Source organism: Sorghum bicolor, chromosome 6 (genome assembly GCF_000003195.3).
Source record: "Sorghum bicolor cultivar BTx623 chromosome 6, Sorghum_bicolor_NCBIv3, whole genome shotgun sequence".
NCBI lineage: Eukaryota > Viridiplantae > Streptophyta > Magnoliopsida > Poales > Poaceae > Sorghum > Sorghum bicolor.
This window is the reverse complement of record NC_012875.2, coordinates 45537488-45553427: the sequence shown is the minus strand read 5'-3', so window position 1 is coordinate 45553427 and position 15940 is coordinate 45537488. Positions and strand designations below refer to the sequence as shown.

The 15940-nt window shown below is 42.7% G+C and overlaps 1 protein-coding gene across 1 annotated transcript; it reads right to left on the bottom strand.

Annotated features, from left to right (window-relative positions):
* Positions 7149–8431, bottom strand: LOC110436208 (NAC domain-containing protein 104-like). The gene is made up of 3 exons (XM_021462647.1): positions 8143–8431; positions 7759–8054; positions 7149–7622 (listed from the first exon to the last, which is right to left on the bottom strand). The coding sequence occupies exons 1-3, from the start codon at positions 8309–8311 to the stop codon at positions 7470–7472; spliced, it is 618 nt and encodes a 205-aa protein (XP_021318322.1). The 5' UTR covers positions 8312–8431; the 3' UTR covers positions 7149–7469.

The following is a 15940-nucleotide window of genomic DNA, read 5'->3' as shown; positions in this document are numbered from 1 at the left end:
CGGTGCTAGCGTCCGGTGCTCAGGGAAAGCTCACAAGCTCTCTGGGTAAGGGACCGGACGCTACCCGGTGCGTCTGGTGCTAGCGTCCGGTGCCTAACCCTAAGCACCACACTGTTCTAACGGCTAGGGACCTCACCGGACGCACTCACAGAGCGTCCGGTGCAGCGTCCGGTGCCCCTTTGGGCACCCAACCTTCGTTGAAACGAGAACGCTCCAAAACGAAGTTGGTTCCTCTCGATCTAAGGACTATCTCTGAGCTGACTAAAGCTAGGTTTACTAAGTGTGCACCACACCTAAACCTAAAGACTTGCCTAAGTCAAGCTACTAGATCAAAGTCCCTCTTAATAGTACGGTCAAAGGAAAACAAAGTCCTAAACTACTCCAAGTGCCCTTCTTCACCATATGGCACTTAGACCTAGTCTAGCCTTGACGATGTCCATCCATCCTTTGAAAACCGAAACGATTTCCACTATTAAGTAGGCATGTACGTCCCTGTCCATCGAGAACCTATTTACCATGACCTTACCTATGACTTTGCCTCTGCAAAACACACGTTAGTCATAGTAATCAATAATGTCATTAATCACCGAAATCACTAGGGGCCTAGATGCTCTTTCACTATTTTATAATTTTTTGATGATTTACTGTAATATTTCAAAGATTCAACCGAAATAACTAGAAAAAGAAAAACTGTCTTCAAAATCCTCTAGGGCGAATTACTGGTATCGCTACTCCTGCTTGTCCATCAAAATCTTCTCACTGCTCCTGCTTGTCCATCAACTTCATTGTTATCCTTGTTGTCAAAAAAAAGACTTCATTCTTATCCTTGTCATCATCGCCATCAAGATATGCTGGTAGCCAGCCAATCTGGACGCGGAGGATACCATCGCCATGGCACCTGTCGATCACGGATTCACGGTCGCTCGTTGCGCACGCCAATGATGATCGCGCTATTTTTTTTTTTACAACAAATCGCGCTAATTTGGTTGCCGCGTGTCCGCGTGCGAGGCGGATGCCAATTTGGATTTTTGAAGGTCTCTCGCGCTAGTTTTCATGTGAATGTTGAATTTTGGTGCAGTGGGAAATGTTTATAGGATTCTTTTTTATTTATTTTCATAGATGTTTAAGGTTTAATTGAAGTTTCACAATTAGTTAGAGCAACTCCAGCACGGGCACGGCCTTACTTAAGCCTCTAATAACTAAATATATGTGCTTAGGCCTCCTCTAGCCACTAGGAGGAGCGGGCCTGGCCTGCTCGTCACCGAAGGAGCGGCCACGGCCTTCTCTAGCCTCTCCGCTCGTCCCCTGCCTTGTGTGTGGAGATAGGATGAGGGGAAGAAGGGTTGAGTAAATAATGTGTGGGTTTCTATATCGTTATCTGTTGATACGGACTTTCCGGAGCTATATTTAGGGGGTGCTGTTAGAGTGAAAGAAATTTATTGGGCCAATAAAAGTAGGGCTGAGCACCCAAATCCAAAATAGATAGCTCTGATTTGCATGCCCTTGCTGGAGTTGCTCTTTGTAAGTCATTCTAATTTTTTAAGAGTCAAAGCATTTCAAGTATGTTAATGCATGTGCAGTGTGCCGTGTCAGCGTATGAAACGGGTTAGGACAATACCTAAAACCAAGTTAATGGACCTAAAAATAGTGTTTGAGAGTATAAGAGCAACTCCAAGAGCCTGGTTAGCCATTTTGTAAAGTAGAAAACTTCTTAAAAAGGAAGAGATTCACAACAGTCTTGCTATTTTACAAAATCATATAGCTTGTGTCAGTGGTTGACTATATATGGCCAGCAAAAATCAAGGAATAGCTAACTTTCTGTTTTACAAAACTAGATAGCACATATATTGAAGTCTACCTTTTGTTATGCAAATTCTAAAATAGTCTTCACAACCAGAATAGCCAAGCTATTGGAGTTGCTCTAAGGACTCGAGTGACACCCCTTGCCAAATTAAAGGACCAGCCTTCCATGAACGAGACACGTCAGTGCACAGTCATCATGTCACGTCAACATACAAAGAACCTATTTGGACCTGAATGATACTGTACAAAGTCAGGTTTATGGACCTAGGACCTACTCCCTCCGTCACAAAATAAGTGTCGTTTGCGCTTCTCAAGAAATAACTTTAACTAAATATATAGTAAAAAATATTAATATTTATAGTACATAATTAATATCATTGGAAAGATCTTTAAGTCTAGTTTTTTAACAAATTTATTTAGAGACACAAATATTGCACATATTTTCTACAAATCGAGTCAAAGTTGTGGCACGAAAACCTAAAACGACACTCTTTTTGGAACGGAGAGAGTATGTGACATCTTTTTCCAAGTTGAAAGACCGACCATGAATTTTCTCTATGATTTCGATAAATCTCTTGTCGACCGTTACCAAAATAAAAAAATTTTGGTCTTTTCTTAGTCAATCACAGGTGTGGCGAAAAGGCAGGGATTGCGATGATACTACACCAAGTAAGGAATATGGTTACTATATGATTATCAACAACCTCTTTGCCACGTCAATGCATTACCTTTCATTGGTCCATGCAGAATCAATGGCCTGTCCTTCTAGGGATGGCCTTCCTGTGGTCCTGTGATGCTTGATGCTATGTGACATAATGAGTTTGGCAGGATTGAAATTGACCTAGCCACTAAGTGCTCTTTCAGTTCATCTCTACCCATGGGCATCATTGCCTGTAAGCATAAGAGTACAACATGTATGACACGGACCCATTCGGTTTTGCGTACTCGATGAGTAACTTGCTGTCATCACCTGAGAAAGACAGCTGGTACTTGTTGAAAGTAACATGTCCTGACTCGTCTATGAAATTCTCAGCTATCTATTTATCTAGTAGGTACAGATGGCGTATTCAGACAATACCTAGAAAACTAGAGCAAATTGACTCACTCGCCTCTATAAATTGAATTTTTAGAGGAGCTTCGGAATCCAACTGCTACTAGAATTTGAATTTCAAAAATCACAAATTAGGCAAAAAAACAATTTTTTTAAAATCTAGGACACCTCCACCAGCTAGCTGACGAGATCCTAACATAAGGGTATATTAAGCCTCGTGATAAATGGTTCTCGACCGAGAGAACCCTGATCGACCCCTCCGGGATCGTCCGGGGGGCTATAGCCTGGGTACTTTCGTGGCCTCCTCCTGGCCTCCTCTAGTGCTAGCCAAGACTCAGGCCTCTTGTGCTGCCCTGCAGACACGGCGTTGTCATCCACTTCTCCAATAGAGTCACGCACGTGCCATGATGCAAGAAGACAAACTCCTCTGCTGGCTTTAGGGGCTCGGGAGCTTCTAGGCCTGTGCATCAGCCCCTCAGCCCCTTGCCTTTGCCACTAAGAAAGTAAGAAGCCACCACAAGGCACACTTGGTGGAGGCTGGTCTAAGCTGGACACCTAGTGCGTCAAAACAGAGTAGCTTGACAACGCCCAGAGCTTCTTTAGCTCCACGACATCGCCACAGTCCACACGGCGCCACTGCAAAACCCTCCTAGACTTTGGCACATTGAAAGGTCCTAGTATGGCTAGAGTGGGGGTGAATAGCCTATTTAAAAATTCTACAAACTCACTAGAGCAAGAAGTTAGTAAATAACAAAGCGAAGCCTTTTTCCTCTAGCTCTAATGGAGTGTTTGCAAGCCACCTATCCAACAGTTCTAGTTGCTATAATCACTAGGCACACAAGAACTAAGTCTCTACAAGTTGCACTAGTGAGGTTAACTACACAAGGCAAGACTAGCAACTAAACTAGTTACACTACTTTGAGGTAAGTAAATAGAGATGAAGAGATATTTATACCGCCATGTAGGGGATGAACCAATCACCAATATATGAACAATCAAGCATTGGGAGAATGCCAATCAAACATAATTGAGACACTGATTTTTCTTCCGAGGTTCACGTGCTTGCCGTCACGCTACGTCCCCGTTGTGTCGAGCAACACTTGGTGGTTCGGCGGCTAAGAGGTGTAACACGAATCTCGTCCTCACTAGAACACCGCAAGAACCGACCCACAAGTGAGGTAGCTCAATGATATGAGCAATCCACTAAAGTTGTCTTTGGCTCTCCACCGGGGTAGGCACAAAACCCCTCACAATCACCGGAAGATGGCCACAAACAATCACCAACTCATGCTAAAGCTCCTCCGCTACTCCAATCCGTCTAGGTGGAGGAAACCACCATGAGTAACAAGAAAACCGCATCCAAATCGATCCCCAAGTGCCACTAGATGCAATCACTCAAGCAAATACACTTGGAATCACTCCCAATCTCACAAAGATTGTTAATCTATGAAGGAGATGAGTGGAAGGAGTTTGCTTAGGCTCACAAGGATGTCAAGTAGTTAAGAATGCCAAGAGGGTGAGCCCCAAGCCGGCCAACAACTATTTATAAGCCCCTCAAACAAATAGAGTCGTTGGCTCTTCCACAGGGCAGAACACGGGGTCACCGGACGCTCAAACCATGTGTCCGGTGCTCAGAAGATTGCCATGTGTCAACCTTTTCAATCTCGCATATCGATCTCTAACGGTCATATTCAAATCAACGGACGCGTCTGGTACACATCGGACCCGTACGCAGAGATAGTGTAAAACGCGCAGGGTCACCGGACGCGCCTCTCAGTACCGGATCCTTACTCGGAGAGCACTGCAAATGCGCCGGACGCTCTCTAGGGAGTCCGATGCTCTGAGATGCTCAGCAGTCAGAAAACGGTTGCTAGCGCACTTACTGACGTCATGCGTCACCAAACACGCCAATAGTATCCGGCCAGCGTCCGATGCACCCTTCACCTCTGCTAGAAATGATAGTGCACCGGACACGCAGGATCGACGTCCGATGCCTCTGAGGCCAGCGTCCGGACACTCCCGCAACTTCTCCAAACTTTCCACCGGCGCAATAGAAAAATGCATTTCATTTTCTCAAAAGCAACGAATCCTGCCTCGCAAGCTTGGCGGGATGGAGAGAGGAACCCAAACCCCTCTCTACCCTTCAAACTCCACCTCCTTCCTAAAGTGTGCCAACACCACTATGTGTGTACCAACATATGCAAATGTGTTAGCATTTTCACAAACATTTTCTTCGAAGGAGTTAAGTTAGCTCACTAGGTTCTAAATGCATTCTCATGAACAACGACACCTAGTGGCACTTGATAACCGCTTAGCCAAAGAATTTCCCTCTTTATAGTCCGGCTATCTATCCTAAATGTGATCACACCCTCTATGGTGTCTTGATCACCAAAACTAAAACCCTAAGCAATACCTTTGCCTTGATCTCCATATGGTTTTGTTTTTCTCTTTCTTCTTTTCCAAGTTGAGCACTTGATCATCTTGTAGTCATCACCATCATCACTTGCTCCATCACTTGGCATGTACCAACCTCATTAAATCTACACACACTTAGTATAGAGGTCAGTACTAGGGTTTCATCAATTATCCAAAACCAAACTAGGGCTTTCACACATGTAGAACATAGGCTCTCCAAACCGCCATGTACCCAACCTACCTCGATATATAAGGGGAGGTCAAAATCCTAGAGGAGAGTGGATGATTCCGAGATGACCCTAGACAGATCTTTCAAGTCCGCCATCATTCAGTTTGTGCTCTGCACTGAGAGCAGAGACACCTAGAGAGCGGCAATGAGAGTCCCTCTCCTTCCTCTGCTCATCTTCCTCCTCTCTGGCAAGGGGGGGGCGCCACCAATGGCAAGGCCATCTAGCATAAGCACCGAGCGATCCCCTGCCAAATCAATCCCTCTCTCTATATCTCTCCCTCACACTCTGTTGTAAACCCTAGATTTTGGAAGCGCTTAAGTATAAGGATCATCAGCTGTTGGACGTAGGCCCTGATAGCCCGGACCAAGATAAAACATAGCGTCCTCTCCGTGATTCTTGTGTTCGTGAGTCCACCCAAAATTGTCCCCCTATTATAAAAAGGGTTATTTGGATCCATGCTATTATAATTTTCATGCTTCTGAGATATGTCATTGCTATTTACTTATTTAGAAACTTGCCATTGCAATTGTTCCTACATCTTATCCATGCCATTTTCTATGCCTGAAATGAACCGGGGCCCACCTAAAGATGTAGTATTTTTGTATCGTCCAAAATACTCCTCGTGTGTGCCCATGCACATCCATCCACGAGGGCCTAGCCCGGCCATCGAGGTCCTGACTGAGAAGCCAGCAGAGGCAGCCCCCTCATCATCGGCACCCACTAGCCCACCTCGGCGTGAGGAGCCACTCTATACGAAACAATCCTACACATGATCTGGCGGTGACCATGGACGACGCGCCTGGAGAACTCGATCTGTTTGCTCTCGCCCATCCTTGATCCGCCACTAGTCCATGACATCATCTCCGAGGCCGCATCCACAGTGCCCACTTGGGGCTACACCATGTTGTGCTTCTCCGTCATGCCCTACGAGCCCACGTTCCTCACCTAGATTTATATTATGTCTAGATATATAGTAAAATGTGTCTATATAGAAAAAACTAAAATGACTTATAATTTGGAACGAAGGGGAATACAGAGTATGTTTTTGAAACTTGTAGCTTACATTGTGTTATATATGTGTTCCTTTTGTCTCTGAAAGTCAGAATAATGTATACTTCTGCTTTATCCCAAGTTGTTCTCCATCAACATAAACATAATCAGAAGAGTACAACTCAAATGATAGCACACATTTAACCACTGGCATGGCATAATTATATATCATTAATTATTTCCTTTGCTTGTTGAATCACTATAGAGGCGGCTCTAACACCAACCGTCTTTTAAAAAAAGGCCAGGCATCCTGAGAAATCAATTTCTACGTAGAATTCTCTCATTCATTATATACTCCATATATGCTAGACCAGCCAAGTCTTCTAGCTAGGAAAAGCAAGGACATGCGCGCTAAAGTTCTGGAGGGATATGCAGTAACGAGTTAGTTTCTCCTAGTAATCTAGCATCCTTTTTAGTTTTTAACTAAGCATAGTTTCTAACGACGCATGACAGCCATATTAGTGATCTAAAGCCAGTGCACTACTACGTATGTACTGCAATCCACCAACAAATATTTACAAATGTTAATGGCTACCTGTACATGTGTATCCAGTAACTGGTTTGTCAAGTCAATGAGTTCATGCAGCACCACTTCCCCATACAGTCAAGGCAGCCCACCTGTGTAATATTTTTTAATACATACAGAGACACTCGGAGACATAGTTATCGCGCCTTTTTATGCTCAAACATAATAAAAACCTTCTAGGATAGGGGATTATCCACACTAACCATATTTCTAAAGCTAACTCAAGTTTGTTACATACATGTGCCTCGACTCCTTTGATGAGGAGAGAATAATTACATATGTGGTTTCGACACAGTGTTTAAGGCTAAACACCTATGGAATGAACATTTGATCTTCTGAAATCGTAGTAGCTAGGGGCCTACTAGTAGTACTACCTGTTCTGGTGATAAGGATTCTAATTATTTGACAAACTGACTTCATCATAGTCGTCGAGGGATAGGAACACCTCATCTAAGCATGAAAGCTCCATACCCTCCTCATGGCAGCTCGCTTGCGATCCACCGGTCGTCGAATCAAACACTCGGCATATCACCCAGTTATTGGACTCCTGCAATCATGAGGAAAGTATTTTATTGCCCTTATTGAGATAAGTAACTATGCATATATGTATATATGTACAAATACAATAGTGCTAGCTAGATGAAGCAATTAAATTAAAACATATATATGCAAGTAGCTCTTACTGTGTTTGGGTGATGCAATTTCTTGCTTGAACTATTAGTTGAGGTAGTGCTACTGCTAATCCCCTTCCTCCCATCCAGTAAGTGATACTCATGCATGATCCAGTTGGTCTCGGTCCCCTCAGATTCAGAGGGCTCTCCAGTGGAGAAGACAAGTGTCTTCTTCAGACCGACACTACAGCCACCACTGCTCACCGTCTCGTCTGCACAAACAGAGCTCCAGTACCCGTTTGGTGTGACCCTGCTGTGCTTCGCATGGCTGAAGAAGTACCACTGGTTACCTGCCCCAAGTGCTTTGCCTAGAAAAAGAAGATTTGTTGCTAGCAATCAGGACCCTGACAAGAATGAATATATCATCAGCTTGGAATCAGTCAGATATATACATACCATTCAGTTCCCATGGATCATAGTGATTCATACACACTGTAGGGACGATGTCTGGCTGGCATGGTAAGAGCGAGGCTTTGCGGCGGAGGAAATGGACGACGAGCTCTTCGTCTGATGGGAAGAAGTGGAAGCCAGGAGGAAGCAGGTTAGAATTAGAAGCTCCCCCCATGGCGAGGTGAGGTGCAGCAGGATGCTGGAATAATAGACGACGAGTGCTTTGCTTAGTGTGATGGCTTAGCACTACTTATATAGGCGCCGTATGCGTTTGGGAGATAGCTAGGGAGGGAGAGACGTGCATCTCAAGGAGCGTCGAAAGGTTTTTGAGGCGGCTGCGGCAGAAGCCTGGCAACTCAAGTGATGTTCAGCTTTCATTTCTTAGCCTCTCCATTTTTTTAATCATGCCTTGCAAAGACTGCTGCTGTTGGATAAAGAGAGAGGAGTGTGTATATCTTGCCTTGATGTTCAGTTCTATTGAGAAGGATCCATCCGGTGCTATATGGAAGGCCATCAATGAATTAATGAATGTATGCATGCATGGTGCATCATCATTATTTTATTGGTAAAAGATGATTAGGCGAGCGAGAAACAGTTCTTGTTCAGCAATGATGCTGTCATGGGAGCACTTAATGAGGATAACATCCCTTCTCTATAACGTGTGTTATCGTTGACTCCTCTTCGATACCATATACTGTATATATTAATACTCAAGATAGAACATTTAATTTGCAATTTCATTTCATTTCCAGGCTCTTTGGATCATCATACCACATTGCTTCTGTTCTACTTTAATTAGATGCAACTTCAAAACATCATGGCTGCCCAAGAAACCGCGATTGAACGTAATACCAGGTGATTGGTTTCTTCTTGTGCTCGTCCATATCTGAAATCAGGATATGTGTGAATGGAAAGCTAGGTGAGCTGACAGAATCAGTCCTTGACATGTTTTGATTGCGCGCGCAAGTTGTGTGAAAAAAAAAAGATGTTGCCATTAAATTATTGTGCTGATTAGACAGAAGCTTTGACATGCTTACAGTTACGTTGATGTGTGCTGGACATCATGTAGATATATATAGATGTCAATCAATTATAAGGCAAATAGTAACTTGATGAAGCTTGTTTTCCAACGCAGCTATGATTTGCATACATACATATGTTGTACTTCTTGAACAGTCAACTTCAATTCCCTGGGTATAATAACGTCATCATGTAACTCTTAAGCAATCGACTTGAGGTTGAGGTTTCAGTACTGTACCCAGGGAGGTGAGTGCTATACTCGTACTCTGTATAGTCATTTGAAAGGTATAGTCTAGGGCTCTAGGCTCTCAACTTCTTGTCACTTCATCATGTACCAAGAAACATGCTGGTTTGCACCAGATTTTAACATCTTGATTTCTTCGTGAAGCTTAGCAGGATGCATCTGAAAGTAAGAAAGTACTGTCGACTTTTATCATCGAAACTAAGTAACTAACTACTTCCTAAAATTTCCACCATAAATTGACCATGCTGCTACCCCTACACCTATAGTGGATCTTTATTAGTGCTGCAACAGTACTCCTCATGTCATTCAGGCGTCACAACCAGCATGCCTCTTGACCATTGCTTTGCTACTATCACTTGTGGCACATATAAAACATACCGATTCCATTACCCACCAAACTAAAAGGTATATATCAGAGAGTTCAGTGGAGCTGTGGGAAAGTACAGATCAGGGAGCATCACTTGGGCATGAAGCCACTCAACTTCCATTTAATTTCCGACCCATGTGCCCTTTTCACCTATCCATTCTGTGTATACCCGTTTTCGCAAAAACCGCCGCGTCAAAAAGAGGCTTATCAATCATCATTTTCAAGTTTACCTTGCATCCCATGTCTCAGCTCCATGGTCAGTTTGAAACAGGCTGGCGTGTGGCAGAGAAATTTACCACCATACATTATGACAGCGATGCTGGTGGCGATGCATGCCTACACTGGCCTGCTGGCCTGTCCAAATCTTTTGGCAAATACCGCCTTGCTAAGTAAGCGCCAAGCCAATGGGTAAGGGACACACATCGCTTGCACAAAAAAGGCTTTTTCCACTGATAGCGAGCACTCTTGTCAATATTGTACTGAGTTGTTCAACCCCCCCTTGCTTCAATGGATCAATAATATATACACTGACCAGTAGTATAGTGTGTGCTGTGCTGTGCTTCCTAACAGTTGTTGGTATTTGGTAAGATAGATGCTGCTGCTAAACTTGGTGCAGGCGCAGCTTAAATAATCGCAAGAAGGATAATCATAATCCTCCTGATCGTCAGAATCTTCCAGTAAGTATACCTGCAGCAGCTCGATCTCTGTCGCCATGGAGTCTAATAATGACAGACAATCATTCAGTCACTTCATTCACGCTGCCCAAGCTCATGCACACTGATGCCCTGCCCTCTCCTTTTTAGGGAGGAAGGATGTTTCATTTTATGCATGCCGTGTCCCCCTTTTCGGCAGAACATGCAGGATTAGGCTATAGGTCCACTTGATACTGGCTGGGGCAGCCCAGTCATGGCTGCTGGTGGCAGCAGAGCTACACGTGGGGCGACCTGACCCTTCCATGGGCCCAGGTGATCGACGTACTGATGACGAAGCTATGGCCTCCCGGAAAGTGAAAAGTTTTCGGTACTGTAGCATTTTCGTTGGTATGTAACAAATATTATTCAATCATGGACTAACTAGGATTAAAAGATTCGTCTCGTGATTTACAGCTAAACTGTGTAATTAGTTTTTGTTTTCGTTTATATTTAATGTTTCATGCATGTGACACAAGATTCGATGTGACGGGAAATCTTGAAAACTTTTTGGTTTTCGGGGTGAACTAAACAAGACCTGTACTTCTGTTTCTCCGTCGTCTCTGATGAGCCCCTGTGGCCGGAATGTGCAACAAGATAATCACGGAGCCAGCATCTAGGCAAATCTTTTAAGCTTTTGTTTCAGCTCGGTAAGTCGGCAGGCGTGTGTCATCTTTCTTAGAGTAGGGGTAAGCCTGCCTATGCCTTTGCTGCTCTGCACTAACCTAAAAAGATATGATCCTCAGTGGTGCACCTAGAAACGGATCAAGAGGGGGCTAAATAACATAGCTATAAAAAATTTTTACTCGCTCAATCCAGTACACTAATAGATATAGCTAAGATTGATAATTCAATATTGATTTAAAGTGCTCAAAAGTAAAGATTCATAGAATAAACATAGAAAAATACTAAATACATGGAGTCTTTTACTAAAAAGAAAATCTGTTAAATTTTGTTTGAGCCCAAGAGGGGGCTGCAGCCACCCCAGCCCCCCCCCCCTCCCCGTGAGTCCGCCAATGTGCATCCTTAATTAAAGATAGCCACTCAATACCGACTTCACCCCCAGGCCTTTGGTAGCGCTTCTCGAGCTACTCTATAGGTAGCTCCACGACTCCGCCTACTAGACATGGTCAAAGGCCTATGCTTAACGCCGCTTTATCCCGATTCATGTTCTTTAAACCTAGAATCCTTTATGGGAAAAAAGAAATGTGGCTTCTCAGCTCCTTGATCTGGGCACGAGGCGCTCCTCAAAATACTTCAACTTCGTATGAGCAAAGCATGGAGCGAACAAATAAGCACAGAGTAGAGGTAAAAGAGGCATTAGGACAGACAAAGGCACAATGGCAAAGGTGGTGGAGACGCCGGCTTCAGGCGAGCGAGGCAAAGTTACTAGGGTGCGGGGTGGTTGACCAAGGAGGTGGCGTGAGTGGATAAGGAAGAGAGAGAGAGGAGTGAAGGGAAGGAGAAATAGGTGATGAGGGAAAAAATAAAAAAGAAGTTGTTTTAAAAAGTAAGGAAAAACAAGAAAAGGATATTATGGACATTTTAGTCTTTTTATCTATCCTAAGGAGCTATTTTACTAAACATTTGACACTTTTACTAAAACAACTTTAGCTCCACCAGTAGAGCTACTTGGAGAGCCGAAACAAAACAAGCTAATCCACCGGTGAAGTAGAGTTGTGCTAATTTGTATCTTCATCAATGAACATAACTAGGTAACATGTCCGCGTGTCTAGAACACCAGGATTTGGGAAGAAAACAGGATCCCCGTGACAATGAAACAATTCTACACCTTTTTATTTTGATTGTTTTCTGGCAAAGGCTCTTTGGTTGGGTTTGTTGGTTGTTTTTTGTATTGTTCCACTTCATGTTACGAATCCTTTTAAAGATGGTGTAAACATGGAGGAAAAAATACATTGTTTTTACTAACAAGGACATAAGTCTTTGTTCTATTTGGTTGACAAGAAATAAAATAAAATTGTTTCTGTGTAAACCTAAAAACTTTATGCAGGTCTTACTCCTAGGAACTTATTAGCTTCGTCATTGAGCCAATTACAACATTGTGATGAAAACAAATAACACTGTCTTTGCTTGCTATGGCAATTATCTTGTTTGCCTCCCTTTATTTGGTATATAGAATTATTTTTGTTTTTAAGCATTCGTGTCCTATAATAATAATTTTGGTCTTATTTCTCTCTTGTGAAGATCAAGCTAGATGTTCTTTCATTTTCTAAAAAAATTGTAATAATAGGCATGTTGTGTCCTCAAAACTAAGAGAATTGAGAAGGATTCAATTCCTTATGAGTCAAAATTCTTCTCTATGCTCTTCAATCCTTCCCATCTCAAGATCAAATGAATGTAATTATAAAAAAGATCAATCGAACATGGTCTCAAATGGGTGGTGGGGGTGGGGGGGCATGTATGGCCTTGGTGGCTCTGCCATGGCATCATGGTGTTGGAAGTTGGTACTCGTGGGTACACAATTGGCCCTGGTCGATGTTGTAAAAAAAAAGAGCCCTGGTCGCCCAAATTGTTTCTTTCGGCCCTTGCTCTGTGTTTGTCTTGATCCTGAGGTAACTCGGGTAAGCTAATTGGCTATTGTTGACATGACATATTGCTCTTGTACTCTGTTCTGGGGGGATGGGCAGCAAATCCTTGTGCTCCTCGTTAATTATTCTGTGCTAAAATGGCTATGGCCTTGTTTAGTTCAACCTGAAAACCAAAAAGTTTTCAAGATTTCCCGTCACATCGAATCTTGTGGCACATACATGAAACATTAAATATAGACGAAAACAAAAACTAATTACACAGTTTAGCTGTAAATCACGAGACGAATCTTTTGATCCTAGTTAGTCCATAATTAAATAATATTTGTCACAAACAAACGAAAGTGCTACAGTGCCGAAATCTTTTCACTTTTCGGAACTAAACAAGGCCTATCTTCCTATTGGCAATCATGTGCTCTGTTATTCTGTGGAAAAACTGGCAGCCTACTGTCTACTATACTAATTAATACACCTACACCTCTTCAGACTGTGGATATTCTTGTCCTTACATGCTTTGTTTTCTTCTGGTACGGATCGACTTGGTTGTTTCATGCATCACCTGAAAATACAAACACCTGAAAAAAGAGACAATTGCCGACAAAATACAAACACCTGAAAAACATCACCAATACAGTTGAATGATAGATACTCCCTAGTATCATTCTCACTTTCTGGGAATTTAGATACCTAAACAAATATATATAAAAGAAAATATTAACATTTGTGGCGTACAATTAAAATCATTACATGAATCACTAAATATATTTTTATAATGAATCTATATGAAGATACAAATTAATGTTATTAATATTTTTTTATAAATCTAGTTATATTTAAGAAAGTTTGATCATCACGAACTTATAGTAACGACATTTTTTTGAAATGGAGAGAGTACCTCTCACAGGTTGAACTTGATTGACAGGTTAATTAAGTAGGGGCCCGTAAAGTGGTGAGGGACTACCAATATGGTCCAATTGTCTTGGTAGCACCGGTTTAGTCACGTTACTATCCAAGTCCTACTAACCACAGGCTAACTCGTCAACAGGTCTTTGTCTGGACTTTTGTTGTTTAGGCCAAATCCCTTTTCAAATATTGCTAGCTAGTGATTCTTTTTTTCTTTGACGACAGTTAGCTAGTGAAGTTAGTCGTTGTATCCACCATAACCCGCGTGTAACCAAACGTAGTAGAGTAATTCATTACTCCCTCTGTATCGTTAATAGAAGTTGTTCTGGACGAGATAACGACTTTGGCAAAGGAAGTCGTTTTGGTTCTGCGGCTTGAAATTTAACACGAATGACCCTTAGCGCTTCGGCTCCCGCGCCCGCATGTTAATAGTGCTGCTTTCCCTCTTCGCACGCACGCTTTGGCTCCCGCGCCCACATGTTAATAGTGTCGCTCGCCCTCTCCACACGCACGTTGCGTGCCATGCAATTCCAGTACAGGTCCGTCCTCTGTAACATTCTAAAAATTCACATTCAAAAATCACTCGCATTAAAAATTATTTTCAAAATATATTTCAAAAACTATAAAATAATTTGAGCTCTATAGTATCTCCATCTAATCCATTCATATTTTTCACGCACAAATAACAGCGAGTACCAGCAAGCTTACATGCAAGAAAACATAGCAGTGCACCTACACGAATATATATCTCATGCATGCATGCATGCAGGACGAGCATGCACCGTCCATTTGCATGCACCTGCATGCAAGGACATGGTGATTAGGCACCGTCCATTTGCACGCACCGTGCATGCAAATGAGACATTGCCATTTGCATGAAAATTAGGCACCGTCCACCGTCCTGTCGTCCTGTGTAGCCATGCACTACAGTAGCAATTCTAATGGCACGAAGCTGAGCACCAGAGGCATAACCTCACTCCTCTGGCTATAAAAAGCCAGCCTCGGGTGCTCACTCTCACCACCCGTGAAGCACGTTCACTCACTCGCTCACTCACTCTCACTTCGCGTATACCGTATACGGCCATACGCACAAGCCGAGCTCGACTGTCGTCGCAAGACGAGGTGAGCAGCTCATGAGCATCTTCTTGCTCTTCTCTGTCTTTCTGTAGTATTTTTCTGTATTTTTTCTTGTATTTGTCTGTACCGGTTCACTGCCAAGAACTCCACGAATAGAACCATGACATACAGACGAGCTCTAATGACCCCTGCTAATTTCTCTCTAACCATGCATGCGTGGGCCATAAGCATTAACTTCACCAAATAGTACATGCATGCATGCACTACCAGCCAAACAAATGCCCACGTGAAGCATCCATTCCTTAATCATTGTTAGCCTTTTTCGTATGATTAAAGTCCGGCCATTTTACAAATACCATATGCTAACTCTGATTTTAATAATTCTTTTTCCTAAATTCATCTAAAATCATGATCCACCTCCTATATTAATTTCATGATTTTTGGAGCTCATTTGAATTTATATGATTATTTATCTGTGCTTGTTGTCTGTGTCGTTCGTCGCGTATTTTAGCTGACGGAGTGAACGAGCCGGAAAACGAGAACGTTGGAAACGAGTACCGCGAGTTTGACGCCGAGGACCCGGACTGTCAGCAGGAGTTTGCCGAGGACGCCGACGGAGGCAAGTCCAACCGATCCCCTTTGATGCATATTGATCCTATTTTTAAACACAACCCGTAGAAGCCGTTTTAAATATTGCATGTACGATATATGTACGAAGTATTTTTGCTGCTTAGTTAAAACCTGTTGAATAGGCATCCTTGAATTGATATTACCCGGTAATTGTCTTGTTCGAACCTAGAAACAAATAATATGCTATGACAGAAATATTATTATTTAGTATGCTTAGGACTTGTTACTCATCCTGGATACTCATCGCTATATTTTTTAAATATAATGATTTTAAAAGTAAAAGGTGTGAGTGGTGAAAATAAATTGTGGGTATTATAAAAGGGTTAAT

Coding starts and splice junctions, on each gene's coding strand:
- LOC110436208 (XM_021462647.1), bottom strand. CDS start 8,311: ATGGGGGGAGCTTCTAATTCTAACCTGCTTCCTCCTGGCTTCCACTTC. Junction 8,055..8,142: donor TGATCCATGGGAACTGAATG/GTATGTATATAT, acceptor TTCTTTTTCTAG/GCAAAGCACTTGGGGCAGGT. Junction 7,623..7,758: donor AATTGCATCACCCAAACACA/GTAAGAGCTACT, acceptor TCATGATTGCAG/GAGTCCAATAACTGGGTGAT.